The 20,863-nt window shown below is 44.0% G+C and overlaps 1 protein-coding gene across 6 annotated transcripts in view; it reads right to left on the minus strand.

Moving 5' to 3' along the window:
- Positions 1-20,863, minus strand: part of SFMBT2 (Scm like with four mbt domains 2) — a 244,168-nt gene that overhangs the window by 64,001 nt on the left and 159,304 nt on the right. For all 6 annotated transcript variants that reach the window (XM_083183383.1, XM_083183388.1, XM_083183382.1 and 3 more), the window contains 4 exons: positions 9,563-9,660; positions 6,933-7,034; positions 4,951-5,098; positions 4,405-4,487 (listed from right to left, as the gene is read on the minus strand). In XM_083183383.1, coding sequence (XP_083039509.1) covers positions 4,405-4,487; positions 4,951-5,098; positions 6,933-7,034; positions 9,563-9,660 — 431 coding nt within the window. The remainder of the gene's footprint in view (positions 1-4,404; positions 4,488-4,950; positions 5,099-6,932; positions 7,035-9,562; positions 9,661-20,863) is intronic.

Here is a 20,863-nt window from a genome sequence, read left to right on the forward strand (position 1 = left end):
CACCCTATTACATTTCGCCCCATGTTTCTGTCTCTGTCTCTTGCAGTTTATGTGATTGGCTAAGCTCTAAACATTCCAAATGTCAGATATGCCACAGGTCATGCTCTCCAGCCAAACACTGAGGACATCCTGGATATGCAGAAGATACAGATTAAATATAGTAAGGAGCTCTGACCCTAGTTAAGTGCAAATTAAATATGATTCCGTCTCCGATTAGACGATAGTTTTCTGTGCATGCATCATGTAATTATAATGTATTGGCAGAAAACAATACAAGCAACTTTACTTGCACATTGCACATTGGTTATGTCTCCCGAGATGCATAACCTTACATTAGTACACATTGAACCGCATTTCTTACCCGTACTAATCACCGTTTTGTGTCATCCACAAAGATAGATAAGTTGCTGAGTATTCCCTGCTCTATATCATTAATGAATATATAAAATAGAAGAGGCCCAAGTACCAATCCCTGTGGTACCCCAATTAGTACTGGTACCCAACTGAAAATTCTATTAACCACCACTCTCTGGGGTTTATTCTAGTTCATTTTTTCTGACAAAATCCTTCTTAGATGGACAAAACCATGTGCACTGCAGGGGTGCAGATGTAACGTGCAGAGAGAATTAGGGCCCTTATTCTGGTTGGTGCGGCCAGAGCCGCACACGGGGCTCCGGCCGCACAAACCAATCCCCGCCCACCCTACGGATCGCCACGGCCGTCCGTACACGGACGGCTGGCGATCCGCATAAAAATGGTGGAGGCTACGCCTCCACCATGGTGGGAGCTGCCCCCTGCATTCGATGGTCGTCGACCATCGAAGGCAGGTCCGCACGCCGCGGCAGCTCCCGCAAGCTGAGACCACACGGACAATCGTCCGTGTGGTAGCTTGTATGGGGGCTGAAAGCTGACATCCGGCGACGTCAGCTTTCCGCCCCCATGAGTTGCGTCATGGCCTCATTACCATGCATACGCCCCGCGTTTGCATGGGAACGCCCATGAAACGCGGGGCGTACACATAGGGAAATGAGGGCATGATGCCTCTCACGCCCCTATACGCCCCCTTTGCGGCGGACGAAATACGTCTGCGGCGAAGGGGGCTGCACATGCGCAGATTCACCTCTGCGCATGTGCAGTGTAAAAACATCGGCGGTACGGCCGCACGCGGGCCGTACCGAGCCGATCAGAATAAGGGCCTAGATTTGGGTGAGTTATTTTGTTTCTGTGCAGGGAAAATACTGACTGCATGATTTTACACTTCAATATAGATCTCACTTTGAAGAAAAACCCCACCCAAATCTAATTCTCTCTGCACAAGTTACATCTGCCCCACCCGCAATGCACATGGTTTTGTCCATCTAAGAAGGATTTTGTCAGAAAGAATGGACAAGAATAACCCCCTCTGTTCTCTATCCTGCAGCCAGCCCCTCACCCAGCTACAGAATTGTATCCCTAGTCCCATCTCCTCCATTTCATTAATCAAAATTTTGTGTAGTACGGTATCAAAGGCGTTTGCAAAGTCCAGGTAGACTATGTCTTATGCATTCCCAATATCTAAATTCTTGTTGACCTCCTAGTAAAAGCTTATTAGGTTGGTTTGGCATGAATGATTTTTAACAAACCCATGCTGGTTTCTATACTATGACTCTCCTAAAAGTCCTGGATCTTATCTCTTAAAATTCCTTCAAATAATTTCCGCACCATTGATGTTAAGCTTACCAGTCAAATGTTCGCTGGGTCATATTTTTTCCCTTTTTTAATACAGGTACTACGTCCGCTAATCTCTAGTCCCTTGGCCCCCATACCAGATGTAATTGATTTGGTAAAAATGTAATGTAGTGGCTTTACTATCTCCTCTTTTATTTCCATTAAAACCCTAGGATGAATCCCATGTGGTCACTGTGATTTATTTGTTCTGATATTGCAAAGCCACTTGTGTACAGTATCTCCTCAATTGTAAATTCTGTGTTTGGTTCTATTGCTCTCACCCCATATCTTGAGCCTGGAGATTTCATTGTTTGGTCCTCCCTAGTAAATACAGAGGAATGTACTTGGAGAAGAATGTATTTTAGCGGATATTTTGAACATCTCACAGAGATTTTGGCACTCAAAGGCCAGTATTCAATGCCTCTGATTCGCCGTATTTTCTGGGGAATCAGGCAATTCGCCGGGTTTTCAGCGAATTTTCTCTCACAAAAAACAATTCACCCTATTCAATGAACAGAATTCGCTGCAAATGAAGAGAAAATTACTGCCGATTCGCCATTTGCGATTCGCCACAATTCGCCGGTGTTTTTCAATGGGGTTTTTAGTGGAATTTGCCCGGAGTGTATTCAATGCTGACATGGAGAACTGCTTTCTCCATTGATTTTTGCCATGATTCTCCATTTCACATTCGTCATCTTTTTTAGGTGAACTGGAATGTGATCCTTTAAAATGATGGGTTGTTTTTTTTATTGGGGGGGGGGGGGGGGGTGTAAAAAAATTAGTTATTTAATTTTTTGATGAGTCTTTCTATTTTTTTAACTGGACAAGTAACAGAAATATAATTTTATTTTTTTATTTAAAAAAAAAACATTTTTTTTACATACCATAAGCAGGGGGCCGCAGCTGGTCACATTACATTACAGCTGTGCTGCTGATTCACTTACATAGTGCAGGGGGGCCCCGCTGATCTCAAATAAGGGTTGCAGGGACCCCCTGCCCGCTGGTGGGTGGCATGCAGTGGGGTCTGGCAGCGCAGGGTCATGTCAGGTAGCGCTGGCAGGCAGGAGGTCCCTGCAGTGTATGTGAGATCAGTGGCGGGGTCCCTGCAGTGGATGGGAACTAGTAGTTCTCATCCACTGCAGGGACCCTGCCGCTGATCTCACATACACCAAAGGGACATCCTGCCAGACCCTGCTGCATGCCACCCACCAGCGGACAGGGGGTCCCTGCAGCCCTTATGTCAGATCAACGGCGCCCCCAGCCCGTTCAGTAAAGTGCGGACCGCTGCGGAGGGGAAAGGGGGGCACCTGGAGGAAGATGCTGCTCAACAGCCCGGGCACCTCTCAGCCGGGATCCGACACCCGACACGTATCCCGCTCTGCTCCCCGACCCCAGAAGGCAACAGGTGGGACACTGACCTGACAGTAGGGAGAGACGGGTCCAGCAGCAGCAATAGCTGACCTCCGGCTCCAGCAGCCCAGCGCGGTGATAGCAGTTGTCAGCACTCCACTGGGACTGCTGGAGCCGGAGGTCTGCTGCTGCTGGACCCGTCCTCAGGCTGTGTGATGAGTCTCCCGCCGGCATAAGCGCGCTCCCCCGCCGGGACTCCACTCTATCCCCAGCAGCAGTGGCAGGGAGCTGAATTCGTCGTAGGGGATCATTTTCGCCGTCAGGGGCACCGAGCCCCTGACGCATTGGACAGTATTCAATGTGAATACTGGTGATGTGCAGCGAATCCTGTTTAGGATTCGCTTCACATTCGCCACTGCTCGCTGCGTTCCGGAGCCTCGCCGGCTCCGGTATTCAACGAGTCAGGGGCTCGCTGCCCCTGACCGGCGAATTTGAGCTCCTGCGGTGGACGCCGCAGGGAGCCTGAGGACAGTGGCAGGCAGGGAGATGGAAGTCTCCCTGCCTGCCCCAGAACGTTTGTGGGGGGGAGGTGGACTCCCCGGGTGCCAGGCAGCACAGGCTGCCCCCCCGGGGGTGCCAGCAGGGGACCGGGTATATTCACTACACCCGATCATGCATATGTAATGATCGGGTGAAGTGAATATATGAATATCTAATGAGCGGCTCAGCTCCGGCCCCCTGCTGGCTGGTCTGTGTAAAAAAAAAATGTTTTTTTTTTTATTAAATATATATTCATGTGCTTACAGCACATGAATAAAAATAGCATGCCCCTCCTCAGAATAAAATTCCAGATTTTTTTACACCAATTGTAAAAAACAAAACACTTTATTTTAAAAGTTCACCTTCCACTTCACCATAAAAAGATAGCGATTGCTACTCGGTGAATCATGGCGAAAAAAACCTTGAAATGTATTCGCCATCTGGTCGTTGAATAGGGTGATTCACCGTTTTAGTCAGAAATTCGTCTTACAGCACAAAATCGCCATAAAAACCTGGCGAATCAGCCTCATTGAATACCGCCCATTTAATAGTATCGGCTGGTGGCTGGCGGCGAATTGCGGGGGACAGAGAATCACGGCGAGCGTACGGCGAATCCAAAACAGGATTCGCTGCCATGCGCTCGCCGGAGCATTGAATACCCCCCTTAGGGTTAAATACTTTGCCAATGTGTCTTAAAACTTTTCTATCAAGAAATCAGTAATTACATTAGTGCAATATTTCCAGTGAGAAATGATTTCCCATAAAACAACATTAATAATAGGATCACAGTAGGTGTTGGACTCTTACATTTCTGAAGGATGTATGGGGTGCTGCTTCTGCACCGCAATGTTTCTGGTAATCTGCCCAGTCAAAGTCCTGCTCCGGATAACCTGTAGGTAGAGACAATTTAAGCACAAATGAATACATTTATACGGCTCTCTGGATTTTGATTGTCAATAGTCGATGGCATCTCAAATTTGCAGCCAAAATGAAAGTAAGTTCAATAAATTTTACTATACACTACTTAATTCCCCTTAATGCTAAGAAACCCCACCAAAGCAAAGAGTACAATTCATGAAGGCACACAGCCAAACAAATCAGCCTGCACTACAATGAAGTAAGGACATTAGTATAATTTCCTTTAACACCCTCACTTGATGAATAGTGCAGTGTTACAATGTGTTATTTTTTTCAGTAAATTGCTTCTTAAAAGTAAATCACTAATAAAAACTGTGTGCCAGACATTTGTGTGCAGTGTTAGTAGCTCAGCATAAAGCCAGAGTGATTGCACTGAAAAACTGGCTGCAATGAATAAAAGGTGCATTTTATTTGCTATATGACTGTATTACGGACCTTTAGGAGGTGTGAGATTAACTCCATTTATAAGGCACCATTGTACAGGCAGGAGTCCCAAGGAATCGGCATGGCAAAGCATAGAGACGCCTCTAACCTCTGGCCTCAAATCATCAATAGTCACTTGGAAATAAAGGCTGTTAAAAACCTACAATCAATGATACAAGTAGATATATTTTATTAATGAGAAAGACAAAAACAGCTGAAAAAAATATTAAATCATTGTCATCCAGCATTTAGAAAGTTCCATGGACAATGAAAAAATAGTACAGTAGAATACATTAATATAAAATACAAATAAAGTAAAAATACAAATAATGTTCAGCAGCAGCATCACCATCATTGGAGACTTTTTTCCTTCTCAAAACACAAAGTGTAATTTAAAGCTTACGGTTTATTACTAATAGAGTACTTGGGTACCGAGTACAGAATACTTTGGTTACTAGTTACCAACATTGTCTAGTGCTGGGGTAGCCAACCCTAGTCCTCGAGAGCTACCAACAGTGCATGTTTTGCAGGTCTCCTCACAGAATCACAAGTGAGCTAATTAGCTCCATCTGTGTATCTTTTAAAATGTGTCAGTGATTAAAGAGTGCAGCTGTACAGCAGCTAGGTTGTCTGGAAAATGTCAACTGTTGGTAGCTGTCGAGGGCTAGGGTTAGCTACCACTGGTCTAGTGTTTATGTGCCTCATTTAATTTCTAGTTTGTAAGTTTTATAACAATATAGCATTTATTGCTCTAAAATACGTAATACATATTCTATTTTTGTACTTTTAACTCAGGCATGGCCAATCTATGGCCCTCCAGCTGTTGTGAAACTACAAGTCCCATCATGCCTTGCCACAGTTTTGCTATTAGGGAATGCTAAAACTATGGTAAGGCATGCTGGGATGTGTAGTTTCACAACAGCTGGAGGGCCACAGTTTGGCCATGCCTGTTTTAACTGTTACGTAATTAATCAAATTAACTAAATATTTTCAATTGCAAATTTATAACTGCCGGTTTTCAAACACCACCTGTAAAATATCATGAAGTAGCTGATTGGTTGATACTTTATCTCTCTCGACTTTATCTCTCTACAGCCTTTAAGACAGATTCCCTAAAATCAAACTTCAAGATTATTATTGTATAATAATAAATTAATTTATTTTAATTAAAACAAGGCTGGCATGCAATTCATAATACTCATCACATTTAGGATTTATTAAAAGTCATTATTTCTGATTACCCAGATTATCTCAGATTATTTATTTTACAATATGGTCACAATTTCTGAACATTGTTTACACAATGTACAGATGTAGCAGGGCTCATCCTTGCCCGGCGCCCACCAGATCCCTTTCACTGACGAGCGCCGGCGATAGGAACGCGCGTGCGTCTCATGCACACGCGCATCCCAGTATCACGGCGGGCTGGGCAGCATCTCCCTGCCTGTCTCCGCTTCAGGGAGACACTGCCCAGTTGGGGGGGGGGGGTCAGGGCGGGCGAGGGGGACCGGAGGCGATGGTGGAGGAGGCGGCGGAGACCGGCGTCTCATGCGTGCGCGCCCCTGGCGGTAGCCGGCCGCTGGCGGGGGCTGCCGATAGCATCGCCAGCCCCTGCAAAGATGTGGCCGGCTACATCTGTATGTATTCTAAAATGTTTATCCTTCTTCAGTAGTTCTCAGCCTGGGCTACAATACCCACAGTGGTAGTTACTGAGGTGTTTACAGATATGTCAAACATTTTCCGTAATGGCAGGGCAGGTCAACCTGTCACTCATACAGCTTTTATTATCAAATGAATAATTCCACTTTATATAAACTTGTCCAGGAAGTAACTATTCTTCCTGTGCCCCTCTCCGGGTTTCCACAAATGTAGCAGCCAACAGAAAATAACCAGTATGGATATATACAGCACAATAATGTTAATACAGTATGTGTTATTGTTGATATTCATCTATCATTACGTATGTAATAAATAACAGAATCAATGTGACTTACCTTGGTCACAGTTGCTGGACGAATATTAGAAGGCTCCATTGGGTCCACTGCCTCCACCTTCATCCCAAGAGTGAAGGAATGGTTCCTTAGGTCAGCATGATCCTTTATTGAAAAATGACAATATTATTTTTTTAAGAAGAAGCACTGTATGGGCTTTATGGATGGTTTTGCATTTGGTATTACTAAAGCTGGGTGCACACTATACAATTATTGGGCTGTTTATGATCGGAATGTCTTTAGGTGTAGTCTGTAGGCATAACCGTTTTGGACAAACACTGACAAAATGGTTTTAAAATGGACAGAAACGCTCAGTTTCAGTTATTGAATCCATCGGACTTCAAAAGATATTGGCCAAAAGGCCAAAAGGTCCTGATACTGGGCATTTTCTATAAACGGTTATATTTCCTATGATTTATGCTGAATAAGAAAAGACTTAGGGGGTAATTCAATTGATTTATTGCTGGCAGGTGCCCAATGGAGCTATTCCGGGGGTGGCGAGCTAAAGTGAGCAAAAAGTGACCCGTTAGAGCCCTCAAATGTGTCTTATTTAGCCTCGCACCCATTCGTTTGGTCAGATTTAGCTTCTAAACCTGACTATAATGAGCATGATCAGCACAATAAAAAGCAAAAACTGCGATCGTCCATCACTTTAGATGATGTTTGGGGAGTGATAAAAAACATTCACCCCTTGGTGTTTACCGCCAATATCAGTGCAACTGAAAAATCACTATAGTGTGTGGCTAGTTTATGGCAGAACAAAGGTAACAAGAATCACAAATAGTGATCATATAAACCAATAAATAGTGTGTATTGGGTATTATGTCAAACGGTACAGTAAGTCCTATCACATCTGTATTACAGATGTACAGTAATAAGAATGCTACAGCTTAACTGCATAAGTGTAATGAATAGCTCCTAATTCTATTATTTGATAGAATTTGAAGAGTTTCTAATAAAGAACAAAAGAAGAAAGAAAGCCTGTTTATCCAAGTGCTAGACAGAACAGACTTTCTCACACATTTGCACAGAGATGAGTAAAGACATACAGGGCACTGTTTAATCCATGTTTTGCTTTTATTGGAATAGCATAAGGTTGCTACAGGTAACTACATTTATATTTTCACACCTGGCAGTTACGCACCTTTAATTTGTTGATGGTAAATTAAGATTAATAAAAAAAATCTGTTTAGTCAGAGCAATTGGATCTATAAAGAGCAATTACATAACCCATTTAAGTTATTAATGGTGTAGCTTGGGCATGTGTGGCTTAATTAGCATTTTTCTTCCCCAAAAAAACACCTCTTGGTTTTGTTCCAAAAATATAGTTTTGCCTGCTAAATTATATAGGGGGTTATTCAGACCTGATCAATGTGGTGTCATTTTGCATGAGGGCTATAGCTGACATCACATAAATTGCCCTAAAACACCTGGGCACTCCTGTGTTTTTCCTGACACTCCCAAAAAATGCCCAGTTACCACCCCAAATGCCATCTTTCTGTCAATCAACTTGCATATGGCCAGCAATAAAAAGATCATGTCTGAATGACCCCTATATTCTCTACAGCTAAAATTTTCCTTACTGTGTTCTCTTTGTTCTCTTAGATGCACTACCTTCCTTTGCTCTAAAAGTATCTCATTACAGAAAATGTTACTTTCATCCACTGAACTTGGGAGCCTTTCATGTATTTAAAAATTTTAATCACAACCCAACTTTCTTGTCTTCTCTTGCATCGTAAGAACACAAATTAGGTCAGCATAGCAAAATATGTAGCTCAACAGAATAATCCAGTATGCTAGCGAGCAAAAATAATATTTACTGACAATACATAGGTTCAAAGAAGGCATACGGTAAATAAAGTTTCAAAAATGTAAATGCATCAGATCTTTTTACCGATAACATCATATTCCTCTTCTTATGATTCATAGTAAGCTAAGTCATTGGAGTGTCAAAATATCAATTACTTCCCTTTTGTACTATTTTTTACAAATCATTCTGTCATGTATTGCAATTACTGTAAAACTGAGTAGCCAGTATGTGACTGTTAATTATGAAGTTGGATCGATCACATCCAGATTTAGCAAAACAGGTGCACTGTACAAGGTTGTCCATACTCCGGTGATGGACTATGACTCTAGAACAGAATTGTAATGTATGTGCACACAACAAGGGGGAATGGTAACATCTCAAGGGGGCCAAAAATCACAGGGCATATACCAGGCAGCCGAGCAGAGCACCAGGAAGCGGAACTGCTTGGCCAGCCCATCTTCCTTTGTGCCATGCGGCCAAGCATGGCTGCTTGGCTGGCTTTTAGGTTGTACAAGCCCATCAGACATTTACCAGGGGTGCCAGATAGTAGCAGATTTTAATGCAGAAAATGGTGTCCCCGTTGCACTGATTTCGTGTGAATGTGACATTTGCATATCCAAGGCAACTGCAAAATAAGTCAGTTTGTGGTATATAGAAAGAAGCTTCATACTCTAATTTATGAGCAGGTTATGGCAGTGTCTTCCAAAAAATGTGGTTCAGTTTTGAATGCAGGCCACCCTAATTCTTTATTGCTAAACTTGATTTAAAAAAATAGTTCCATGTAAAATTCATCATACTGTATGTATCACTCAGTATTTCTTACCTTGAAAACTTCAACTGGAAGAGGACATCTTGCAGCATGTAGCAGGCACTTTTCCAGAGCGCACTTCCATTCAGACAAACTCTTCAGCGGACAAATGTCTAAAGTTTAACAAGTTGGAAACAATGACCAATACTGAATAGGAAATAATGTCAATTGTAGAGGAGAAGCAATTTCCAATGTATTTTACTTTACTTATTTCCTGATATTTCACTGGTTTGTAATGTGAACTATTTACTAAATGTATAGATGACAGGCACAAGGAGACTTGGGAGCCTATAGGGAGGGAAGGCACAATATACAGGCTCACACATCTTTTACTGAGTGTGGTATGACTGCCAGACAATCGGGATCCCGACTGCAGGTGCTCCAACAGGGGGGTGGGCGCAAAGAAGCCCCTTGCGGGCTCGGTGGCTCGGCACAGGTTCTATTCTCCCTGTATAGGGGTCGTGAACCCACACAAGGGAGAATAGTCCCTGTTATTCGGGATCTCCCCTGTCAGAGCACCGGCAGTCAGGATTTCGATGTCAGGATCCCAAATGTCAGGCAGTCATCCGGCACCCCCTTTTTTTTACTAGCTGACCAACAACACAACATTTAGTGTAAAAGCTTTGGAAGCATTTGCTGCTATTACTAGCATGGTGATCAAAGCCTACACTGTCACTTAATCCTTTGATTGCCAACATCTCTGTGAGAGATGTGCAAAATATCTGCTAAAAAAGATCAGTGTCACTCACATATTTTACCTAAATTCAAATTAAACGTGCAAAAAAAATTAGATTTCCTACATAAGGTAAATATTACTGGTCATTATGATGACTGCTATTGTTTGCTTGCCAATTTTCACATCTATTTTGAAAAATTCCTTTGGCTCTCAAAGGGTTAAAATTTAAGCTATGCAGCAAACTACAAATATGCCAAATTTTCCAAAGTACCAGGGACAGCCTCACGTTCCACAGATTTGTCTCTGGAAATGTCCACATTTTATATATTAACAAAAACACATAATTCAGTTAAACTTTCTGCATGCTAAAGCTGTCTTAATATTTATTTTCCCCATCAACCATAGGAGGCACAAAGGATATTACAACGGAGAAGACTAACATGCAGACACTAAGTTAATAACTCTTTACCTATTTAAGATCTTATGGTACTAGCTGTGCAGATGGAAGTTTCTTGAGCTCTAATTTGGTTTACTAGTTTAATACCCTCCCTCTGTTATATTTTTTTCAGAAATGAGGACAAAGCTGATAGTAAACTTCAGAGGTGAGGACTAGGCTGCAGGGGCAAACGCAGGATTTTCCTGAGGGTTTTTTTGTAAGGCCTCTTTCACACCGCACTTTAGACCCGGGATATTGCCGGCTTGCTGGCGTAGCGGGCTGGTTGAGGTGCGGTCTGAACAGTGTCGGACTTGGGAAGGAAGGGCCCACCGGGGGAAGTAGTGGTAGGGGCCCATGTTTAGGGGTGTGGCCAGCTGCCACAGAGATTTGCTGGGTGATATACCAGATTAATAACTGCAATGCACTGTAGAGAATAAACAATAGTCATGTGCACTATTAGATAACATGTATAATTGAAATGCACCGGCTGTAACCTGATCCCTAGAGGATGAGTAGGGCACCCAGGCAGTGTGGCCCACTGGGGATTTCCCCTGTGCCCCTGTGGGCCAGTCCAACCCTGGGTATGAAAGCACCATACCATATAACCTGGCTCGAATAGGAAGGGTTCGAGTCGCCCACTGTATAATGGGCGACTGGAGTTTAATGTGTATGCGCCGATCCCAGGTCAGACCCAGATTTGCGATGTGAAAGAGGCATACTGTACATGTACACATATACAGAGATATACATACACACGGTATACAAACACACTACAGACACACACTGCAGAAAAACACAACATATATACACACATAGCATACAAAAAATACACACTGCATACACACACATCATGTACACACTAACACAGCATATAAACACAAACATACCATACATGTGTGTTTAGCATATATACACGCACATCATGTACACACACAGCCTGCATACACACACACACACACACACACACACAACATACAAACACACATCATGTACATCAGGGGTGGGGAATCTTTTTTGTGCCAAGGGCAGTTTGTATGAGAAAAAAATCCTTCGGGGGCCATGTGTAAAAATTTCTCTTTCAAGTTGTCCTGCTGCAGCCGTCCCACGCTCCGGCAGCTGCCGCTGTATAGGACTGACAGTCTCCGGCTGCTGTTGATTAGGAGGAATCTCGCAAGAACTACCGACCTCTCGCGAGCATTCCCCTGTACTTGACTCCCGGCAAAGCTGCGGGGCGGATGGGCGGGCCACTCAGACAGGCTACAGGGGCCGCATACGGCCCCCGGGCCTGAGATTCCCCACCCCTGATGTACATAAAGCATAATTCACACATATCATACATCAGGGTTGCCTACTTTCTGGCTGCCCCCTCTGGGAGAGGGCAGTCAGTTCAATGAGGCCGGGGATGGGGCCATTGATGGGGCAGGAAAGGGACAGGGTGGGCGTGGTCAGCATGATCACGTCCTCGTGGCCACACCCTTGCTGTGCAATGCTATTTCAGGCATTGCCCAGCAGCGGGCAGGGCTACAAAGACATTATTCGCAGCATTTGCTCCCACGAACCCCCCAGCCAAGCTGTTAATTCTTAACCCCAATGTACGTTTGCAGATTTATCAAGTAAATTATTTTTATACATTTATGCTTATTCGTGCGCTTTCTATTATTTCTCCTTGCAAGAATTTCAGTGGATTTGTGGTTGGATCCTGAGGAAGCAGCACACATTTGGGAAAAATACCGGCCTTGCCTATATTTAGGACATAAGGACCTTGCGCTGGGCATTGTATTATATATTTTATTCACTTGTGACTAAAAAGTTCCAACAGTGAATGTATGAGGATCCTTGAGGACAACAAACAAATGCACTTTTCAGTTTAAGTACTAACAGTATGGCAGTAAATATGTGTCCTTTAGATAATGCTGGATGCTGTATTTTCTCTGATTTCTTCCAACTCATCAACTTTATCCTTACAAAGATATAAAGATTAAAAAGGGTCGAGATTACCTGAAGGATAAAAAAGAGGCAAACTAGATGGGCCAAATGGTTCTTATCTGCCGTCAAATTCTATGTTTATAGGTTTCTAGAGACTTCCCACGTTACTTCCCACACCCTCTTGAGAAGGCCTCTTGCATCTGTTTCTAGAGATTTAAGTTCAGTATACGGTGTAAAAAACTAGGGTTATATTCATAAAGCATTGGGGTTGTTGTGTCTCGCTAGTAAAACACTTTTAAATTTTGGTCATAAAGACCATCAGAAGTGCAGGTTTTAACAACTTGATGCTTTGTAAATTTGTAGAGACTCACATGCAGTTAGGCACCTTGCCTTAGTTATAGCTTAAAATGTCTTACTTGAATAAACAACTATAAAGTTTAATAAAGAGGTGCATGGAAGAAGGTGTTGTTTTTTTAATCAAATTATATTTACTGAATAAAGAAGTCATACAAACTTGAAAACATTCAGATAAAGTGTGAGATTCCAGGACATGTAACATCACAAGACATGAAAACATTCAAAAACGTAGGAGTGGTGAAGAATGTATCACGTTACAAATGTACAAAGTGTCTGGTAATATTACTCACACATTGCATAACATGAATAGAAAGGGGAAAAACAAACTACTCTATCAAAGAAACGAGCAGAATGAGACCTCACAGTAAACCTTAAAAAATTGGAAGTGAGGAGGTGGTGGAAGATGGTGTAAGGAAAGATGGAGGGAAGGGATTAGGAATGTAGAAGAAGTAGATATAATCCCCATCCTAATTAAGAGAATGCTGTGTAGTCCTGTATCAGATGACTTTTTGCAAACTATTAAAAGAGGACAAAGAGGAGGTACCAGATAGGAGGCATAACTTAGAGGCTCCATGAATTCTAGCCAAGGTAGCCATGTAGCTGAGAGGTTAATATGCTTTCCCAAAAATAAGGACAAATATCATCCCTCCCAGGGCCGGCAGTGTCCCGTGGCAGGAGGGCAGTTAGGAGCCCCCCCTGCAATCCGGTGAATAGACGCTGTGCGCATGCACACAGCGTCTATTCCCACAGCAGAGAGGATGGGGGCTGGCCAGCAGTTTACAGAGCCACTGGTCAGGCCCCCAGAGCGGCGAAAATGGGGGCGTGGCCTTTTTAGAATGATGACATTTTAGGCCATGCCTCCTATTTTTGAGCATGCGTCTTCTACGGGCGCAGCAGTACCTCCTCCCTGATGAGAAAAGTTGGGAGGTATGCAAATCGAGTCAGAACAGAGTGATGACAAAAAGGACCGGACAATGCCACCAGATCTGTAGGAAGCTTCCAGGAGCCTTTTAACATCTCCAGCATTCGCCATCCACTCGCAAGTCCGGAACATCAAAGAGTTTTGCAGTTTGTGCAATTGTGAGTAAATCTGAGGCTTTCACTAATCTGTGACTGAGACGGGATGGAAGTGGTCATCATTTAAATCCTAAACTCTCCTCAAAATCATCTGGGCAGACCTGTATTTTTTCTGACACACCCAGTAAGCAGCGGCTTCCTGTCAGTCAAACTGCTAAGTGGTTATGTTTACAATCATTGTGCATTTTCTGATGCTATTTCCCCATGTTAATGCGCAATGCAAAAAGTATGCATGTACAGCCGTTCGATAATCACTCAGTTTGGGGATTCTCTAATTACCAGTCAAGTCTGAATTAAGCCTATAGTGTGGAGATAGCATAGGATGTCAGAAGGGATAACACAGTAGAATTTAAGTAGGTGGTGAGAAAATGCCAGAGTTGTGGATACTTCTAGAACTCTGAGGGCCAGATGCAATAAGCTTAAAAAGTGATAAAATGGAGAGTGATAAACAGCCAGCCAATCAGCTCCTGCCTGACATTTTTGAAACACAGCTTGTGACATAGCAGGTAGGTGCGGATTGGCTGGCTGTTAATCACTCTACAGTTATTCACTTTTTAAAGCTTAGTGCATCTGGCCCTAAGTGTGGCAAATCCCAAATACCTCTTGCTGCCCAAAGTTTAAAACAGGCAGAATGAAGGCCTAGGGCAGTTGTTCCCAACCCTGGTCCTCAAGTACCCCCAACAGTGCACGTTTTGCAGGTCTCCACACAGAATCAGTGAAATAATTAGCCCCACCTGTGGATCGTTTAAAATGTGCCTGAATAATCTGTGCACCTGCTGGGTGAGTTGGAAAACGTGTACTGTTAGGGGTACTTGAGGACCAGGGTTGGGAACCACTGACCTAGGGCAAAGGCAGGATTATGTAAAAAAAAAAAAAAAACAGACACATACACTGTAGTATGTAAGATACTTCACTTAAGAAAGACACTGCAGTACGTTGAACTCGCATAAGATAGTGGGCCAGATGCACTAAGCTTCATCAAAAGTGGTAAAATGGAGAGTGATAAACAACCAACCAATCAGCTCTTACCTGACATTTTTCAAACCCAGCCTGTGAGGTAAATACTGTCTGCTTTGCACATAGCTCACAAATGCAGGACAGATGTATTTAAACAATGTAAAAATACCAACAAAAATAATAATAATTTGAGTTTGAACACACATCTCATCCCAAATGCCACATGCACATTAGCCAATCCCCAGCGACACCAATATTGGTGGCAGGCAGCGGGGACCTGGTGGGGTTAGGAGGGAAGGAGAGGAGGCAATTAGAGGAAAGGGAGCCTGCAAGTATTCCCTCGTCAGTACATGCAGGACGAGGAAGGATGTTGCTAACGATATGCGAGAGTGCGCATTGTTAACGATACACACTAGAAGATATAGTAAAAGTTATTGCTCAGAAAGCCCTATCTGAACAATATATTTTACTATATCCTCTAGTGCAGCGTTCGCCAACCCGTCGCTCGCGAGCGACGGGTAGCTCGCCGGGTGTTTTAGAGTAGCTCGGGGACTCCAGTCCCCGCTGCCGCTCGTGTAATGGCGGCGACTGGGCAGGGTGAGTGCGACCGCCTCTAAGCGGCACGGGCGCAGCAGCAGCATGAGCCTCGCGGCATCTAGCACAGCAGGAGCACGCGTGGGCGGAGTCCTCCTGCCACGCATTGGCCGTGTTGGTGTGTATGCGGTAACACGGCGGCGTACCGGCGACAGACTGCAGAGAGGGACCCTGGAGTGACTGACAGCCCGGGAGCCGGAGCGAAGGGAGAGGTTTCCCCAGCAGCGCACGGACCTGAGTGAGTTCCCGCCCGTCACTGCGCACTGTTTGTCCACGGGTTGCCGCACTTATCGACGCCACAGGTATAATGGGCATCATGTGTATGGCATATGTTTAATGAGTCATTAAACATATGCCACACAAATAATGCCCATTAAACATATGCCCCACACCTTGATACTCATTAATTAATAATCATCAAGGTGTGTGGGGCATATGCCACACACGATGCCACACACTTGATGCTCATTAATAATGTGGGGCATTTGTATAATGGGCATCATGTGTGGCATATGCCCCAGATACCTTGATGATTATTAATTAATGAGCATCAAGGTGTGGGGCATATGTGTAATGGGCATCATTTGTGTGGCATATGTTTAATGAGCATCACAGTGTGTGGCATATGATTAATGGAGCATCACGGTGTGGCATATGTATAATGGAGCATTACGGTGTGGCATATGTATAATGGAGCATCACGTTGTTGGACATATGTATAATGGGCATTGTGTGTGTGGCATATGTATAATGGAGCATCACACTGTGGGGCATTTGTATAATGGAGCTTCACATTGTGGCATATGTATAATGGAGCATCACGGTGTGGCATATGTATAATGGAGCATCACGGTGTGGCATATGTATAATGGAGCATCACGGTGTGGCATATGTATAATGGAGCATCACGGTGTGGCATATGTATAATGGTGCATCACGGTGTGTGTCATATGTATAATGGAGCATCACGGTGTGTGGCATATGTATAATGGAGCATCACGGTGTGTGGCATATATATAATGGAGCATCACGGTGTGTGGCATATGTATAATGGAGCATCACGGTGTGTGGCATATATATAATGGAGCATCACGGTGTGGCATATGTATAATGGGCACCACGGTGTGTGGCATATGTATAATGGTGCATCACGGTGTGTGTCATATGTATAATGGGCATTGTGTGTGTGTGGCATATGTATAATGGTGCATCACGGTGTGTGACATATGTATAATGAGCATCACGGTGTGTGGCATATGTATAATGGTGCATCACGGTGTGTGGCATATGTATAATGGTGCATCACGGTGTGGGGCATTTGTATAATGGAGCATCACGGTGCGGGGCATATTTATAATGGGTATCACGGACTGCACTATTGGGGTCATGTGTATCTGGCACTGCACTATTGAGGGCATATGTGTATCACACCCCCATTTTCCATGGCCGCACCCCATGTGGCTACAGCTCTTAGAGAGCTGACCATGCCCCCATAGCGGAAAAAATGGGGGATGTAGCCTTGCAGGAGTTCCACGGTAGTAGCTGAACCCTATAATTTTTGATTGTCTCTTCTCCTCTACCTACAATGTTGGGAGGTATGTTTGTGACATATTGGACATTACAGTGTGTGCCATATTATGTCTGGGGCATTGCAGTGTGTTTTTTTTATATTATGCAGATTTTTTAACATTTTTTACTTTAGTAGCTCTTGGGGCGGTTTATTTTGTCGCGAGTAGCTCCCGACCCAAAAAAGGTTGGAGACCACTGCTCTAGTGTGTATGGGGCTTTAATCTTTCTGCACATTCTCCATCTACCCCAGCTGCAGTACAGGATGTTTTTTTTACCAAGATGGACCGTTACTTGCTTTTTTGGGCATCCGGTCGATTGGTGGACATTAATTAGGATGATTGACACAGGAAAAGATCGACATGAGTTTAATTTTTTTTTTAAACCGACTTGTTCTTACTTCACAACCCAAGTGGGTATAAAGTCAGAGTCTAATAGTGTGCCGAGCGCAGCAGGGCACTGTACTGGAAGTATGGGGAGTGCAGCTAGCCATGAAGAGGGACGCTGTACACTTATACAGTGTTCATGTCAGCAGATTTCCACATAGACACCCAAGAAATTGAAAAAACTTTTTCCTGTGTCTACCCTTTGTCAATGTTGACTTCCAGGCTGTCGACCTTGTTCCTTGTTCATGTGTTGACCTATTATCTATTGACTGTCAACCTAATTACTGTTGACCTGATGACCCATGCCCCCTATTGTCTGCGTTGCTCCCAACTCAGAATCAATCCCATTGTGGCTGATTTTAATAGTTCTGTACAAAATGGCCTCTATACAAACAAGTTATTTAATGTAAATATATACTGAACACTGAATATTTTACTGTTAATTCTTAAGTCTCCCCAATTAACAGTATTTGGGGGCCTCCTAAACAACTTTAAAAGTTATTTCAGGAGATTTAATCACAGGGTGCAGTCAGTGACTCCTTTGTAGGGACAGTAGGATTCTGCTTATGCTGGGTACACACCAGAACGATGTAGATCGTAAGACGATTGTAGAATCGGCTCACTATCTGTTGGAGCACACAATCTGCTCATGATCTGCATACAATCTGAATCCAATCTGATCACGACCTGTACTCAGCTGAATGGTCATTTACAGATCCTACCTGCTGCAGGTAAGATCTGTAAAACGACAAAACGACCGGTAGGGACGCTCATCGGATCGGCATCGGATGTGCATTTTGGGCCACTGTAACCAATGCCACGTTAACATTAGCAGGATCTCCTGTAAGGGCCTGATTCTGAGCTGTGAGTAAAGCCAGTATCTATGCACTGTTCGCATAATTTTCATAGCGTGCCCAGCCAGCTCTTAGATGTTGGCCTGTCCCCAGGCTCTCCCTGCATTCCCTGCGCACAACATCAATCCACCCACTGCTTAATCCCTCAATTGCTTACTCCAACTTTCAAACCCCCCCCCCACCACCACCACCACCATGGGACACTGCAACCCACAAGTGGGACAGTCCTGGACAAAAATGACTGTCCCACTGAAAGTACATATCTAAGTTCATAGATCTAAGCATTTGGCATCTATAATGCCTGCTTGTAACAGGTCAAGAGGAAAGAAGTAAAGAGTGAATCAGAAGAATGGTGTATACAAGCAAGTACAAATTAGCCTACCAAATAGTAATTCAATTGAAATGTGTGCTGTGTAGGACTATTGCGTACTGAGTATCACAGAGGATCCAGCAATGACTAATCTATAGTAAGCACATTTTTGTACTTTATATTACTTCTGAACTCCAGTTCACCTTTTAGCAATAACCTGCATAAATAGTTTAAATATGTTGTGCAGGTGTTATTGTAAAAATAGAAAATCTGTCAGAAACATGTACAACATCTAAACTGAAACAACTGAAATAACTCTGACATCTGATAAGACAGCAAGGTGTGCCTTTTATAGAGATTACCTATGACATGTACAGTACATTCATGTAACTCACTGTCCTCCAAAAGAGCACATGGGAAATACAGCTGTTATACAGTATAATATAATGCACAATGCTTGGCATATTGTCATGTGTACAAAAGTGTACATTTGGACCATAGAAGGTGTATGATGATAAAGGGGAAGGCATGTTAATAATAAGTGGGGTTGATGAAGGGATTGGGGTTGATGAAGGGAAATAATAAAATAATAAATAATAGGTCTTGTAGGATGATTGACATGGATTGTACAGGGCTGCTGAATAAGAACAAAGTTGGGTGGGGGAACAGAGTTGGTCATTCTATTAGTTTAATATGAGGTCTATTTTTTTTTTATAATATATTGAGCTATTCAGACAATTAATAGTACTTTACTTAATTAAAAGTTGGTAATGATTTTGTACATGGACTGACACCCACCGCAACCCACCCTCTTTAGTCTCTACATTTCAACTAGAGTCACCTATGAACCCCTCCCATTATTTAACATATCCTTTACCCCTGAGGCAGAGCACAGCGGACTAGGTTACAGTTAGGACTGATCATTAGTCCCCTGCTTATATCTGTGCTCAATGAAGATTTTAGAATTAGTGCTCACATGGGAACCTTAGTTCCCTTCTTTGTACTGGATGTTCACTCTACCTTCCAGTGCATGCACTCCAGAATGACGAGCATACACAACAAACTTTTAGCAGTATAACTTTTCAATAGTAGTGTCAAAATCCCAAAACAATTGTCAAGACTCATATGCAATTTCAACCATAGGTGTGTACACACGGGGGCGATATTGGCTGAAATCACTGGCAATATGGTCGCTGAGTGACCATATTGCCAGTGATTTGGAGTGCTGCTGGCGATAAATTGCCAGCTGCGCGCTCCCGTGTGAACTCCCTAATGGACGCTGGTCGCAGGAGCATGCTCCTGCGACCAGCGGCTTCCCCATCAGCGCCAGGGAGGACAACGGCAGAAGGATTCCCTTCTGCTGCTGCTCCCCCCTTCCAGACGCTGCTGCTCCCTCCGCCCGTGACGCTGCTCCCTCCCTCCTCCCTTCCAAGTGCTGCTTCTACCCCCCGCCCCGTGATGCTGCTCCCTCCCTCCTCCCTTCCAAGTGCATCACACATTGTATCTGTTTTGATGGCTAATGATGATTGATTTATAGCGAATTTGGATGCAGGATGGCAATTTTGGTTGGATTATGGTAGATAACAGAGGAAGCTAGTCACACAAACTATCGCTGGCAGCTACTGCATCCAAAGATGCAGTTGCACTTCCACCGGTGGCCGTGTTCCAGTGGAAATTCATGGCTGCTCTATTGTCTTTTGATGCAACTAACCTGCAACTGACATTAGGCCAGGGTTGCCGACTTTATAATTCTCCTCTCCGGGAGAAGCCCGGAGAGGAGAGTTCCAGCAGCCGCTCAGGGGGCGGGGCTTAAGTGTGACGTCACTAAGCCCCGCCCCCATGATGACAACCTGCCAAATTCACGGATCTCCGTGGAGGGGGCGGCGCTAAAATAACGCGATTGTGTCATTTTAGCTCCACCCCCTCCTCTGAGACCCGAGGATTGAGGCATTTTAATGCCGCGATCCGGGGCGCAGGGGGGTCCCCCCTGAATCTGGGAGGGTTGCCCACCCTTCCAGGGTGCCGGGAGGGGGTCCCGATTTTCGGGAGACTCCCGGCCATTCTGGGAGAGTCGATAACCCTGCATTAGGCTGGATGCTTAGCGAAGTTTCGGTTATATTTCAACTATTTTCAAGTTACAGTTGAAATATAACCAAAACATCGCTATGCATCCAGCC

The sequence above is a fragment of the Crinia signifera genome, chromosome 4 (assembly GCF_055691185.1).
Source record: "Crinia signifera chromosome 4, ASM5569118v1, whole genome shotgun sequence".
NCBI lineage: Eukaryota > Metazoa > Chordata > Amphibia > Anura > Myobatrachidae > Crinia > Crinia signifera.